Consider the following 16,098-nt stretch of genomic DNA (forward strand, 5'->3'; position numbering starts at 1 on the left):
AGAAATAAAATAGAAAAGAAAGAAAACATCAGAGTGCATCAGATGTAATAAGAATATGTATTATGTTATAAAAGCTTTGTTTCAATTATATATATATATATACCTATAATCATGGGTACACTTAGCCACAATGTAAATGTATACCTTGGTGTCGATCATGGTCAAAAGATTGAAAACACTGCTGTCTAAGGATCACTGGGTTACATGAAGATAAGATACAACTGCTATCCTCAGGAATCTTTTGTTATTGAAATATGGCAAATACACTGCTAAGTCCAAACAAAAGCCATGGAGACTCAAAGAAAGGAGGTAGTATATTCATTTGAGAGGTCAGGGAGAGTTGGTTTAGATGAGTTTTGGAAGATGGGTTGAACTTTGACAGAGGAGGAGGGAAGGGCTCTGGGTGGTGACATGTGAGCTTATCTTAAGGGAACACTGAATAATCAAGGCTACATCTCAGGATATACACATATAAAGATTGAAGTAAGGCTAGGAGGGTAGTTGAAACTACACTGGGAGGGGAGGAACAATGAGGCTGTACTTTATTTGATAAGGGCAGGAGAGGAGGAGAAGGTGAGATATATGGAGCTCATGTTTAGAAAGTTTAAGTTAGCAAAGACTTACAGGATAGAACAGTGGGCAACTTTAGTCAGCCCCACAAAGACCTAAGTAAAAATGAATTCAATGAGGGAAGTAAAAGACCTGTGAGGGTACCTGGAGGTAAAGACAGAATGACAGACAATGATAGGATCAAAAACATACAGTAAGGTGGCTGGAAGAATTGTCACTGGCCAAGTTCAATAGTTCTCAACTGCCTGAGGATGCAGATTGGGATTGGGAGTGAAGATAGATATCAGCACGGTGACATAAAATAAGATGAGTTCTGAGAAATCATAACTATTATACTTATTTTCATAGTAACAATTTCAGAAAGTGTCAGTATGTGAAATCCATAGTAACAATTTCAGAAAGTGTCAGTATGTGAAATCCTCTTGGGGGTGGGGGTATGTACCTCATTTTAAAAGCTAAGAAACCCTAATCTGCAAGGTCTCTTCTAATTCTAAACTCTTTTGGATGACTTCATTTTATGAATGAGTAAAGGAAGGCTGAAAGTGTTAACATGGCTAATCAGTGGTATAGCTGGGACTAGACACTGAGCCTTATAAATTCTAGGACAGTGTTCATTCTAGTGCAGCATATATCTGTGATGGTTCCCATTTTACAAATGTGACAATTTATGCAAGGAGAGATATAGCAGGAAAACCTTGTTAGCTGGATCTAGACGTTCACTCCCTGTTGTGCTGCTTTCTGTCACTCCTGTTCTGATGAGCATGGTAGGAAAGAGGAGTGTTAAAACAGGCAGGCCTTCCACCATAGTCCCTTATTGGGGCAAATATTATTTTAACTATTCCACACTCCAAATCATGACCATGTACAACTACAGGAACTCAAAAAGATAAAATATCAAGGCAATATATAGCAGCTACATTCTAAGATCTCCAATCTATCAACCCTAAGTCATATACATACAGGCTTTCAAAATTAGGATCTGTTTCCAATTTCCTATTTGTCTATTAACGTGTTGATCTTTTCCATTAATTATCAATTATTTCCTTGTGTCTTTCCCAAATGCACATCTCTCATAAACTTTGAGGACAGTTCATAAAAATGAAAGAACATTTTTCCTCACTACTGTTTTCATAGTTATAACTTTTGAGAACAGTTTCTTAAGAGATGTTTTGGGAGTTGTACTCTGGAACATATTATCTTCATAGTCTTCCCCCTGGTAGGATGGATAAATGATTTTGCTTTGAGAGTTGAACTGAACTGTCTACTTTCAGTAGAAAAGATAAATATTCCACTTACAGAAGTTTCAGGAGTAGACTTTAAGCCAGGGGATGGTATGTCTGGGAGGGACCATAGAAAAAAGCCCAATTCTTACAGGGCACACTGAGGGATGAAAGTGAGTTACCAGTAACTTATGTCTACTGAAATCTCCTGACCATTTGAGAAGGAAGGGCAGCAGCAGAGTTAAAGCTTTTCTGAGAAAGGAAAGGAGTACTGAATGGGAACCTCACCCTTGTCAGGGTGTCAGTGAGAGCTGTGCCAGTGTAGCTGGTCCCTGCAACCAGAGGAGCAGATGCCTCCTCTGCACAAATGACTCTGTTTCAGAAATTGTACTCTTCACCTACAAAGTGCCTTGCAGTTGATTACACCACAGCTCCATATGGCAGCCAAGTGAAAAGTGATCACAGGGCAGCGTGGTACGTGCTTTGCACCTGATAGAATGAATACGAGTGCTATGGAGCACTAAGGAAGAAGATGGAAAAGGAAAGCATAGGATAAGAAGCACCTCTAGAGTTGGGATTTTGTCAGGTGCAGAAAGGGTATGAGTGTGCCTATATGGGACGGGGGAGAGGACTTTAAACAAGTGATGCAAAACATAGAGGTGGGTAAGTGTACAGATTTATTCAGGAAATGTCAGAGAATATCGGAATTCACGAGGGACTAGACTGGTATAAGATTTTGAAGAATGTCACTTGCTACAAAAGAAATTTAAGTTCATCCTGCAGAAAATCTATGAGACAGATACTTATTGTTATACCATTATGATTCTCTTCTTGGATGGTCTTGGTTTAGAAAGAACACTGATAATAGTAGGAAAAAGAACTGAATGTCAAAATGCCCAGAAGCTGGGAGACCAATTTGAAGCCTTTGTAGGAGTCAAGGTCCCAGAAGATAAAGGCAAGAACTGGAGAAGAGGCAACAGAAGCAAACTGAGGCAGAGGATCAAGAATGAATAAAATCTTAGCAACCTGTTGCCAATGGAACAGCAGAGAAGGGAATGAGGCAAGGATAACTTTTGTCATCTGTTTTACTTCTTGGAATTATTTTCATAGGATATATTCTCTAGTGTGAAATTACTGAGTTAAACGAAGGGTACAGTAATTCATAAGGCTCAGGAAAGATAATTCACATTGCCATCACCACACATGCAGATATTGCTCTGCAAGTTGGCTTGACTTAGGTATGATATCCTTTACTTTTATTGCTTTGGTCAGTGCAACTGTTCTCTCATAAATTCTCTGTATTTATGTTTATTTCATTACTGCTAAAATTAAATATTTTTTTCTAAAATTTGATTTAGTATTTATTTCTTCTGATATCTTCATTTCTATAGTTTATTAGCTGTATGATCTCAGTCAAGTTATTTAATTTAAGCCTCAGTGTCCTTACCTGTACCTAGGGGAGAGTAATTATACCTATTGAGGGGACTGTCATGATATAAAGTAAGATACCAAAGTAAAAGCCTAGCCTTGGCATGGAGTAAGAGTTCACTGGATTATTGCACTTAAAATAATGTACTGATACTATTGCAAAGCTTCATTTATAATATATATTTAGAATATATGCTTCATTTGCTGTATGTCCATATGTATATACATGTAAAAAATGAAGCATGTATTTTTTATATATTTAAGAAATAAATATATAGCATATAATATATAATCTGTTTTTATTCCATAGATGTTATTTATGTTATTCAAATTCTTGTTTTTACTAAGAAAAATATTATGTTTTAGACCTGGCATAAGTATTTTATTAAATTTTGTTATCCTAAGGGTTAATGCATATTAAATATATACACAAGTTGGGTTTATTTCTGAATTCTCCATTTCTGCCCATGTTTCTGCTTTCATGTTTTTAATCTGTAAAGCACTCTTTAAAAGCTAACACTTCATACATGTTCTGAATCTGGTGTAGAACATGTTTTCCTTTATGATTCCTTTATAAGTTATTTCTTTGATATTGTGTCCACTCATTTATTTATTTTGTTTAAATTTTAGAACTATTTTGTCAAGATGTATAAAGTAATATTCTGGTACCTTAACTGGAATCTTGCTAAATTCATAAATTATCTTAAGAGATATGGTCATTTCTATTATAGCATTTATTCTTTCTTAGGAGCATATATGTTTACATTTATTTGAGTCTTCCTTACTTTTCCCTTTATGTTTTGTTGTTTTCTCTATCTCAGTAAAGAAATGGGAGACAGAAGACTTCAATTTGAATTTCAGATTCTTGGGAAACTGACCTCATCGATCATATTTTGGGAAAATAGCTATATGCCTATTTCTAAGAATCATGTGAAGGTGGCTATGTCTCCTGAGAATCTACCTCATGCTATTAAATTGGACCCATGATATTAAATTGGAGATAATACAAGTATTTTCCCTGGCTATAAATTTAAAATGTTAATACATATTTGATTATCTAAATCACTAGACTGCTGTAAGTGTTGCTCCTAAGCTTATGAGATAATACTTCAAAATTATTTAAAATGCTACAATATAAACAAGGTATGTTATAATAAAGTGTATATAAACATTTTTGCTTCTCAATCTGACAGTAAGATTCTAGAGGGAAGAAACCACGTCTTCTCTTGGTAGCCACAATATTTTACATGGTACAAGACCATAATGGGAACTCAGTAAATAATTTTATGTTAGGATAGTGAATAGTGACAAAATTAAAAAAATACAAATAAAAGGAATAGGCTTAGGGAATGGTATGGTCTGGAGAGAATATGTTTATTCAATCTGAATTCATCTCATATATAATCTTATAATTCAACATTGATCAATATATTAATAGCTTTCCTTCTGCTGGGCTCCTTTTATAGCAAAAATTTAAGCTTTTTTATTAATGTATATGTTACTTGTGTTTCTAGAATCTTTCCAGTATTTCCCCCTTAGTGTAACTACTCTGTTGAAAATGAGACAGTAGATGGGAGCTGAATGAAGGAGGAAGTGGGAGGGAAGGGAAATGTTATATAATTATCCAACATTTGACTCCAGAGCCAAGAATCAGGAACATGCCAAGATCACAGTAATAACCACTGTCATGCCAGATACTAACCAGAAGCCTTCCACATACTATTCTTAACTTCAAATTAAAGGTGAACCAGAAAGACTTCTGTCTGCCAAAACCATAGTTCAGGTTCTTAGTTTCCTTGCAACTTTTCTGGCCTCCCTAATGTCTAAAGCTAAAATTCCTTCTCCCATCATGTCTGCAATATAGAAAGAAGAACCATTGTGTTAGCCTTTGGCTGTTCACAGAAAAGAATATTCTGTTTTGAATTACCATTTGTGGGAAATTACTAAGTATACAAACACATTCCATTGCTTTGATATCTTAAGCACTTGCTTTTTTAAAAAATCATCTCAAGGGCTAACAATGTGACCTTGTCATGAGTACTGGCCAAAACTCAAATATTTGCATTGAGGAGCTTCTAGGCTTTTTGGTTCATTTGTAACATGGAGTCTGATATAGATGCTTTATGTAGCAGAATGATCTTTTAGTTTTCTGAATAAAAATACAATGAACTTTTAAGGTACAGCATCATTAATGTCTTCTTTGAATCCAAAATACATGAAAAACTCACTCCATATACAAACTCTCAAGGGAAGTCCATGAGTCTTAGAAAGTACTTTCCTTCAAATTATCTAACTGTGCTGAAATCCTCTTTATAACTCCCTGAAGTGAACAGGGCAGGTGGTTTTATTATTATTTTCCTTCTGCATCTCCTCCTTTTTATTGCAAAGATGGATTAACTGAGGTTAACCTATACAGCTACAGGACCCAGGCCCAAATCAGTTTGCTGTCTTCAATATCTATAAATCAGTTTCTTAATCTTGGCACTGACATTTTAGGTTAGATAGTTCTTTGTTGTGGGAGCTATCCTGTGCCTGTAGGATGTTTAGCAGCATCCCTGCCTCTACCTTTACATGCCAAGAGCACCACCCCCTTGAGTAACAACTGTGACAACCAAGAACTTCTATGGACAGTGCCAAATGTCCCCAGGGGGAGGGGAGACCCTTGGTGACAACCACTACAAGATTTTCAAAATGCCAAGTCACCTGTAAGTGATAATTAACTCTATTTCCAGAGGCCACCTCCACTTGATACCTGTTCTGCCTTATGGGACACAGTTGCTAGATGTGTTTTCATATGCCAGCTGGGTTGTTTCCAGCAAGAAGATTGCAGGCAATATTCTAATGTTTGTTAAGAGCTCTTTACTCAGTCAGGATAGCCTCAGATTAAGGTAGAAATTTTGGACAGGCACGGCTTTCTCTCTGATAAGCCACAGACCATGATGTATATTAAAGAGTTGGGATGGTCAGTAGTGCAGTTCACCAAATATTTCTGTTCTCTTCCATTCTGGGCACAAGCAGGATTGCACTTCCTGGCCTCCTTATGGTTAGGCAGTGCCTTGAAACAAGTTCTGGCCAATGAGTTGAGTGAAACTTCATGACACTTCTAGGCCAACGCACTTAACTGCTGATGGGAGAACCTCCTGAGCTTTCTCTTCCTTCTGGCATGGCAACTAGTAATGTTTGAGAAGGCTGATTTTTGGGTCTCTCTGTCAGCTTGGGTCCCTGAGTGACCGTTACGAGTAGAACATTCTTGCTCACCTCCAATACGAGGGGTCTTCAAAAAGTTCATAGAAAGATTCATATTATCTTTTAATTCTATTTTTACATGAAGTTTTTGAAGTAGCCTTGTAAACATACATATAGCATGAACAAAGAATAAATCTTATGTATTTTAAGCCACTGACATTTTAAGGTTGTCTGTTATCTTCACATAACCCAGCTTATTCTGACTGACGTAGAGGTGAAAGATGAGAAAAAGACAGAAAAATAGATTTACATTAAATCAAGGTCACCTATATTAAAACAGAAAATAAAATATAAAACCACCTAGAACTTGCTGAGGTTTTAGGGTTCTGTCCTGAAAACTTTTCGATTTTCATTCAGTAACTCTTTAGTATTTGGAAACTGTTTCAATGTAGGTTTCTACATACTTGAAAAGGTATGTAAATTGTACTGTTCTATTATACCAAACTCATTTATTCACTCATTCAAATAATATTTATCGAACACTAAATATGTGCCAAGTGTTATTTGGCATATTTTTTCACTTCGTATTGCTTTTGACACCTTTCTCATGATGAAGACAGAAGACAGTAGAGGAAATCCATGTTAACATATAAGGGGGAAGATATTTAGGAAATGAATTTGAGGTTTTTTGTTTGTTTTTTAAATTTTCCATTTGCAAAGAGATTACCAGAGAAAATGAGAATGATTTCACATCAATGGCAAGGAATTTCTCACCGTTATCATCTCCTGCTTTCTTACTTGTAAAACAGAAATGATTGAGAGGATGTAGTGCACAGGATGAGCACAGGATGAGCACTGGCCTTGGAGGTGGACTGAAAGTGTTTGAACTGTGGTTTCCTAACTGACTGGCTGGGTGGTTTCAGGCAAGTGGCTTAACCTCCCTGCATCTTACTTTTCACAGCCGTAAAATGGTAATTCGAACAGTGCATAATTCACAGGGCTGTTATGAAGACTAAATAAGCAAATGCACAAAGGGCCTAGAACAGTGCCTGGCACTGTTATGAAGACTAAATAAGCAAATGCACAAAGGGCCTAGAACAGTGCCTGGCACATGCTAAGTGCTCAAGAAATGTCAAGTCTAGTGTTGTTAAGGCACATTCTAGTAAGTGATGAAAAAGCACTGAAGTGAGACTACAAGTTCCAAAAGTCACAGAACATGTTTCCTTTATTCACCATTTCATCCTAAATGTCTAGCACAGTCAGACATTTTGGAAAATGTCCTCTCCTCTTTTGTAAAATGAAGTGATGACACAAAAGAGCTATGAACTGTAGAGCTATAAACTGTAACTGATAATCTTAATTCTATTATACTTTTCAGAAAAAAGATTACAAAACCTTACAACAACATAGTTTTTACTTAAAAATAATCAACAGTATGAAGACTCTACAAAGCTGCTGTATTATAGTTTTAGAATTTTCATAAAAAATTTAATGCTGATTGTTTGCTTCATCAAAAAGAGCAGTAAAACTTGGTGGCACTAATGCTATCACTCAGTGGTATGCTATTTTTCCCCAAGAGCTCTGTGGAAAGGGAAAGAGAATAAAGTAGGATAAAGAATAATTAATGGTCCTGCTGTCATATATTAAACCTTTCTTGGTTTTCCAATCCATCTAGGCTTGCATGTGAAAGAAAAGTTTGACTAATTAACAGGCAATGTAATCAAAGTTACTTAAGATTTCAGAGTGTCAGTTTCTATACCTATAAAATGGGATAATAATATCTACCACATTGGGATTACCATGAGCATTACATGAAATAACCAGGCAAAGGATCAGGTAAGAAGTAATCTTTCAATAAATGGTAGCTATTAGTAGCATAATAATAATTATTATTGCAATTATTTACAAGAAAACTACTTCTCAGCAAATTTGACAGCGTTGAGAGTACTACTTTTGGCTGGTAATTATTACACAGTATATAAGTTGGTTTTATGATATGGGTTTTAGATATGCTTATGTAGCACCAAGAAGAGACAACAGGCAAAGAAATGCATGTCTGCTAGGTTACTGTCTTTTTGGGAGAGCTAGATAAGAGATTAGGAGTGCTGGATTGTGAGGAGGGGAAAAAAATTAATGTTTAAAGTTAAAGAAACAGTTGGGTCAGAAAATAAGAACATGAAAAGGCAGCATGTATAATGATTAAAGCACTACCTAGTTGTGCGACTTTACTTAATTTTTCTGTGCCTGTTTCCCTACCTGAGAAAAAATGGAGATAGTAATACTAAATAGGATTGTTACAGAGAGTTAAAGAGTTAGTATTTGTAAATGGCTTAGAACAACACCTGGAATACAGGAAGTGCTATGTATTTGTTAAATAAATCAGACGGGTGGTATCAATGGGCTGAAGTTACACAGAATGGCATGTTAGAAAAGCTTTGGCGTACAAACTAGAAAAGTGGCCTTCTAAGGGCATAAACTGTAAAGCTATAGGGTCATTTATGCACTCAACACTTGGACTCCCCCTGTGTACAAGGTGAAGTGCTGTGGCCATAAAGAGTTAATTCATATTTGAAATTACAGAGGAGGACCAATGGCTGAGCCAGAAAAGAACCCCAGTCAAGACTTAAAGTAACAGAAGCAAGTACATAGACAATATGAAATCCCTTCTTGTGGCCTTCCACAGCATTCCATAAGTATTTCACAGCATCTTAGTTACCTGTTAATTATATATAAATGTCTCCCCAACATCGAGCTCCCTGAGGAAGAGACTGAGTCCTGCTCACTGCAGAATCTCCCTTCCACAGTGCTTCATAAGTATGTAAAGGGAATCAAAAGTGAGCACTAAGACTGGATCTGTAATTACTGAGCACTAGATACTTGGATCTCTCACTGCTCCCTACTCCACTTTCAACCCTTCATGTTGCTCTAAATAGCTCAATGTCAATGTGTGGGAGGAGAGAGCTGTGATACCTCTGAGTAAAAACCTAGCCGTTTTTACAGTGGTAGCCTAAAATTACCCAATGGTAAAACTGGCTAAGAAGCCTGTTCAGGGATTTCCTCCAACCTCTTTTCTCAGTCCATCCACAAACACCTTAAAGCTGGCACAAACAAAACTGAACTCAGTAGCTTTGCAAATGAGCTGACGTTTTCTTTCTTTCTTTCTCTACAATCATTCATCTACAAAATTATTTTGTGTGTCTTCCTTGAGAATCTCTCTCTCATCCAGCCCTCTCACTAATCTCTCTCCCACCATCTCACAGAGTCACACTGGATCACCACTATAGAGTCTTACTGCAATTCTGCATACATATCAGTGCAATATACAGCTTCCTAAACTACAAATTGCGTCTATTTCTTCCTGTTCAAGATCTAGGCTCCCTAATTCCTTACCTTTACCCAATCTACTTCAGTTATTCAGATCCTCTGTATTTTGGCCCTACCCAAAGAGTGTAAGTTACATATTAACTTCCTTAGAAAGGAAACTCCTGTTCCACTTGGATTAGTGAACTCACAGAACAATAATTAAAATTTTTCTCTCATTTAAATACAATATCTAAAATGTTTACTGGTATGTGCTTTGACCATGTTGTTTTCCCTTTTGGATACCTAATTCTTCTTTTCTGGCTATTCAGGTACTAGCTTTTCAATTAACACTCTAAGCCACGTGTCAGTTCTAATATATTATATTATCTTGTGTTTCACTCTCTGTTTCCTGTGCATATGCACAACTGTTCTCTCCTCAACAAAACTATAAATTCCTTGAGGGTAGGGAGTATACATTATTTCTACCCATTTATCCAATAAATATTCATTGAGCTCCAGCATTGTGTCAGGCACTGCACTAAGCTTTGGAATATAGCAAGGAGTAAGACACACATTCCCTGTCTTCACAGCACCTACATTCTAGTGTGTATGTGTAAGATAACTTTTACACATATATAATTCGAAACTGAAGTAAGCACCAAGAAGAAAAAGTATAAGGTGCTGAGAGACCATGACAAAGCTTCACATGGAAAGAAAATATCCCTGAGCTGGGATCAAAAGAATAAAATAGAAATAAACAGGCAGATGTCCAAAAGTCTAAAGAAGCCTGATGCCTTGGAGAAACTGAGCAAAGACTGGTAGTCATATCTGCAGAGGGCAGAAGAGAAGCCTCAGAAATGAGGCTACAGAGGTACAGGTTGGAGATATATATTTCCTAACACTGGACTGGAATCAAGAAGCACTTGCTAGTGAGAGTAAAATTGAGGTGGTCCTTAAGTATTATAATGTCCAATGGCAAAGGTCATTTCTGAATTTTTTTGTATTTGGTTTTCAAACAATGCCGAACACCTGAAGTTTAAAAAACACGAACACTTCAGTGCTTATGAAAGGTGTCAGAATGCTCATCTTACTGACCCAAACATGATCAGTGAGGATGCAGGGCAAAGGAAATGGCCCTGAAAAGGCTCCACATGGCATTAAGAATGAGAAGACCTGCTGCTATCAGTTTCTAATTTTTGTCTTTCTCGAGTTCAATAAAAAAGGCATGGACCAATGACAACTATGATATAGATTGTGGGCCATTCCAAATTACAAGTTAGATGCCAAAATGCTTTATATAGGCCACCTAACAGATGGTAATGTATTCCAGACATTACCAATGTGAATAGGATACAAACCAGTGACCCCAGAGGTGAAAAGTTGTATATCCAATTATAAATTCCCACTTTCCTTAAGTGTAAATATGCCTACAGCAATATTTTATTTACGTCAAGATGCATTGTATAAACCATATTTGATAAAAGAGATGACTTCACATTCTCAACTTAAATCAAAGAATGCTTACTTAAGTATTTTTTTAATTGAATCAGACTTTAATGCCATCGTATAATCTTTTGGTTAACAGTGCTCATCTTGATTATTCCAACAAAGGGAAACATGCAAATTAATACTTAAGTTGTACAGCTTATGTTATCTATAAAAATACATCTTAAAAAAATTCAGAAGAGGTACCTGGGACATCTGTGAAGGTTTCTCCAAGGACAGAGACGTGGAAATTGAGTCCTAAGTCCTTAAGATGCATTAATACTTTAAAAAAACTTTCTGGATCTTTATCATGTTCCCTGGAAATAAACACACAAAATATAACTCATGTTATCTTAGGTTATGTGTTAGGAAGTGTGGACTCACTTCTCACAGTATCAATTCTTTCCGTGGTCTATTGCTGGTTAGGGGAACCTCTGGCATGCAAGCAGAGATTTCTCCCTATAGCCGTACACTTTAGCAACAGCACTACTTTGACATCTACAGACTTCTCTTATATTATCAAAATCCAGTCCTATTGAGCTTTTATGGCCATGCAGCTTTTTGTTAAATCTGTCTTTTTTTAAACATCTTAAGATTAGATTACAGAAAGTATCATGTGTTTTCCTTTCTCCTAAAATGGTTAATTTTCCATTTAACACAGGGGATTTTTTTAAAAGAAAAAAACAATCTTCAAAGGGTGATTCTCTACTGATCATGAGAATGTACCAAAAATGCTTTTCATTTCCATGGGTCTGAATACCTTCCTCTCACATTTACCGAGCCCCTTTGTGTCCACAAGGAACGCACAATTTAGGTAGTGAGATTACAGGGCCTCTCACTAATCTCTCATTTTAAATTATTGAACAGAGAATTATAAATACATCAAAGGGGGCAGGTCTGAGTCTATGTCCTCTGAGTATTAACTTAGGAATGGAGGTTCTTCAACATACAGAAGAATAGAGGTAAAGATAATTCTATCATTTAGTAGAGATTTTGGAAAACATGGATTTTTTTGTTTGTTTGTTTGTTTAGCTTGTTGGTCTTCTTTGTAATGACAGAATGAGAGGCTAGAGGACACAAAAATTTTTAAAATTCTCCTGTTCAAGAAATCATATTAAAATGAAATGAATTTTTTTTTACATTCTAAGGTGTGAATATTTCAGTATTTCTTGCATTTAATTACACTGTTTTAAATTATCTTCCTTCAGACAGATGTGAAGCAGATGTCTTCAAAATATTTGTTTTATTTATAATTCAGAATTTAAAACTTTTTATATTACAAAAAATAGTTATATATCAGCAATTGAATTTCTCATTTACCAACTCATTATGTAAAGTAAATCTGTAAATTGATCAAACTGCTATATGAAATATGAAAATTACATAAATCAGGAAATCTCATGAAAAATGACATCTGCAACCCTAAATGTGTTAATTCACAATTCAGTCAATATTTTCAGTACCATGAATTAAAACAAATGCATCTTCTAATTAAAATTTTAAAACAGCATTTATAACCTAATGAGACTGTACGATCTTATAGAATTAGAATTCTATAACAATTTATTTTAAGCTCTGTATCTTCTCTGTTTGATTTACTTCAAATAATAAAGAATGCAATGGCAAAATGTTCATTGCTTTTTAAGATAATGTGTATTATTACATACAGGTACTATTGGGAAATTTTTGGATAGTTCTCATGTATACTACTGCTGTGGGCAAGAACAAAGCTTCAAAAGATTTTGAAAGTAAAGAATACACCATATGTTATCTTTAACCATATCAATCAAATAGCTACCACCTAATCTGTAAAATATTGTTTTAGTCTGATTCTCTTGGAAATACTTAGATGAAAAGAATGGAAGCAATATAACCTAAAAAAATATATCTTAAAGGGGAGTAACACTATAGGGAACTCCAGCCACCCAGTTCCCTAAATTTTTCATTTTAAGTGTCAAAAAGTTTTGCTATGGATCCCCAAGAGGCCATCTACTCTAAATATTTCCTGCTGTTATTTATTAATTTATTTATGTATTTAAATAAAAGTAGATGTGACTTGGGTTGGGAGGAGGTTTAACTGGGTAGAGGCTGTAGTTCTTAAAAGATTCCAATGTGAGTATTTTCAAAGCAGCATCTTTATGAACCACTATTTTCAGTGTTTCTACACATGACAAATGCATTATAATCCTACTGTATTCTTTAGATATTTCTTATAGGTGGACAAAAGCTTTCATATTCAATAGTCACTTTGTGTAAGAACACAAAAGATATTTGTGTGAATCCCCTTTCTTTTTGTTTAAATCATAATATACGGCCACATGTAAGGTGAGATTTTTCTTCGCCAAAAATATCCATCAGAAAAAGAGGCATTTTATACTAAAGTCCCTATAAAGTATCTCATGATATTAGGCACTCTCTCAATTACTTTATTTTGATCAAAGTACCATTTGGGGAAGATGCGTTAGCCTGAGACAACATCAAACTGATGAGAGTTTTGGATAGTTTCAGCAGTCATTCACTCGATGGGACTGGTAAAAACGGAAGCAAAGGAATTTAATACTGAGTTAGTAATTACTTTGGGAGACATGACCTAAGTGCTGGATGCTGCTGAAAGAAAGTATTTTAAAGATCACTAAAAAAGTACTAGAATAAGTGGTTACTGGTGATCATGAGTAGTAAGTGGGTTTTTATAGTTAGGGAAAGATTTCCAGTGATGGCATCTTACAGTTTCATAAAGTCCTGTACCCCAAACCACCTAAATTGAATTCCAGATGAAAAGTAGTAGAAACAAGCCAGCTGCCTGAACAGGTGGTACCACTCTGATGTCAAAAACGTAAGGGAGAAGAGTTGAACCAAAATTCCTTCATGAAATATAAGGATGGGAACAGAGCAATACTTCTAGAAGTATTCTACACAATGTGCACTTTAGAATATTATTTATATCTAAATTAGGAGATTACATACTATAAGTACACATGATTATTTCGTTGATGTTGCTCAAAGTTTAATACAGTTAATTTAGCTAAAAATTTTTCTCAATCTTTTCAGAAAATGGGAAATTACTTAACATTCAGACAACTTGTTAAAGATGTGCACAAATATTTAGCCTCAGCCATATATCAAGGCACAGATGATATTCAATGGCAGAGCTCAATATATTTTGTCAAGCAAGGAACTTATTTTAGATATACAATGTATCACCCATGAATCTTACCACAGTGCCCACAATATTAATGAACCCATTGAGCAGATATGTGAATTTGTCTTAAATTCCCTTCTAAGAAATTCACAGTGAAACTTTCAAATGTATGATTTTAGCATAAAGCATATAGGATAAGGTATTTAAAGATAATATACTGAGTGCCCCTTTCTGCTAACAGCTGTCAAGATTACACATACATTTAATACTATATGCAATTCTCTACAATCACACTGGTAGATTTATGGATTCCTAAACACTCTTCTGCTCCCATCCATTGCTGACAGGAATGTAAGTTGAAACAATATTTTAGAGGGCAATTTGTAATGTACGTAATAAACTTTAAAATGTGTATAACTTTTGCCCCAGTAATTCCAGTTTAGAAGTTATCCTATAAAATAATTAAATATGTGCACAGAAAAATTCAGCTAGAGTATGTTCATAACAGCATTGTTTATAATGGCAACCATCTGTAAATGACCTAATGGGATGATAAATAAATATATTTTGACACATAACATATAAAGCAATACCATGCAGCCAGTAAAAACAACGTTGCAGAACAATGTTTCTTGACATGGAAAAATATTTAAGAAATACTGTTAAGTGAGGCGACAGAGAAGTATGTATTATATGATCTGTGCCTAGAAAAAGTTTGGGGTAAACTATACCCAAATGTTAACAGGATTTACCTCTGGGGTGTATTAGAAATGCTATTCTTTTTTTTTTTTTTGCTTGTTTTTTATCTTTTCTTTAATAAACATTTTTATATAAATCATTTTTAATGTTTTTAAGAAGCCACCCCTCTCTAACCTTCTGCCATAAAGTTGTACTCATAGGATTTTTGTCTAACTCTGTGATCTTTCCAGTACTTACAGCAGCATAATTCTTCCCTTCCTGTGGCCCCTCTATATTTTGACAGCTGCCAATCAAGCAATATAGATTCATCACAAAACATTCTAGAAGATAAGTCAGGGTCCAAGCTTCCTAACAATTTCCATACTTTTAACTAGGTAAGAATGAAACAGTCTGGCTGGGAATTCGTTCCTCCACACCCTGCCTATGGCAGAAGAGACCAGCATGGAAACATTTCAGGCTTACTGGAAGCAGTAGATACAGCAAGAACAGCTTTTATTCCCAAATATTATTCAGAACATTTGAAAAGCATAAACTGTTTCCATGTGTTTGTTCTTCCTATATCTGTTCTCTCTCTGTTGCCTTTCCCGTCTAGTTTCTTAGAGCTAAATTTCTTCTTTTTCTTTTTTTTTTTTTTTTTCCTTTTTGTCTTTTTTACTGACCGGTAACAGGATCGCAACCCTCGGTGTCGTGCCCGCACCGGGGACTGGCAATGGGATCGCAACCCTCAGTGTTGCGCCCGCACCGCGCTCAGCCAGTGAGAGGGAACCGGTCTCCACATGGGATCCGAACCCTCGGCGGGAGCACCGCCGCGCTCCCAAGCGGCGCACTCTCCAGTGTGCCACCGGGCCGGCCCTAAATTTCTTCTTATTCGTGGGCCGGCCCGGTGGCGCACTGCTACAGTGCGCCGCTTGGGAGCGCGGTGGCGCTCCCACCGAGGGTTCGGATCCCACATACAGACCGGTTCCCGCTCACTGGCTGAGCGCGGTGCGGGCGCAACACTGAGGGTTGCGATCCGTTGCCGGTCACGAAAAAAGACAAAAAGGGAAAAAAAAAAAAATTTTTTTTTTT

The 16,098-nt window shown here is 36.0% G+C and overlaps 1 protein-coding gene across 4 annotated transcripts in view; it reads right to left on the minus strand.

Annotated features, from left to right (window-relative positions):
• The window catches only part of GTDC1 (glycosyltransferase-like domain containing 1), a 289,391-nt gene that overhangs the window by 13,992 nt on the left and 259,301 nt on the right, over window positions 1–16,098 (minus strand). For all 4 annotated transcript variants that reach the window (XM_008584954.1, XM_008584939.1, XM_008584946.1 and 1 more), the window contains one exon: window positions 11,400–11,509. In XM_008584954.1, coding sequence (XP_008583176.1) covers window positions 11,400–11,509 — 110 coding nt within the window. The remainder of the gene's footprint in view (window positions 1–11,399; window positions 11,510–16,098) is intronic.

The sequence above is a fragment of the Galeopterus variegatus genome, unplaced genomic scaffold, assembly GCF_000696425.1.
Source record: "Galeopterus variegatus unplaced genomic scaffold, G_variegatus-3.0.2 Scaffold104, whole genome shotgun sequence".
NCBI classification, from domain to species: domain Eukaryota; kingdom Metazoa; phylum Chordata; class Mammalia; order Dermoptera; family Cynocephalidae; genus Galeopterus; species Galeopterus variegatus.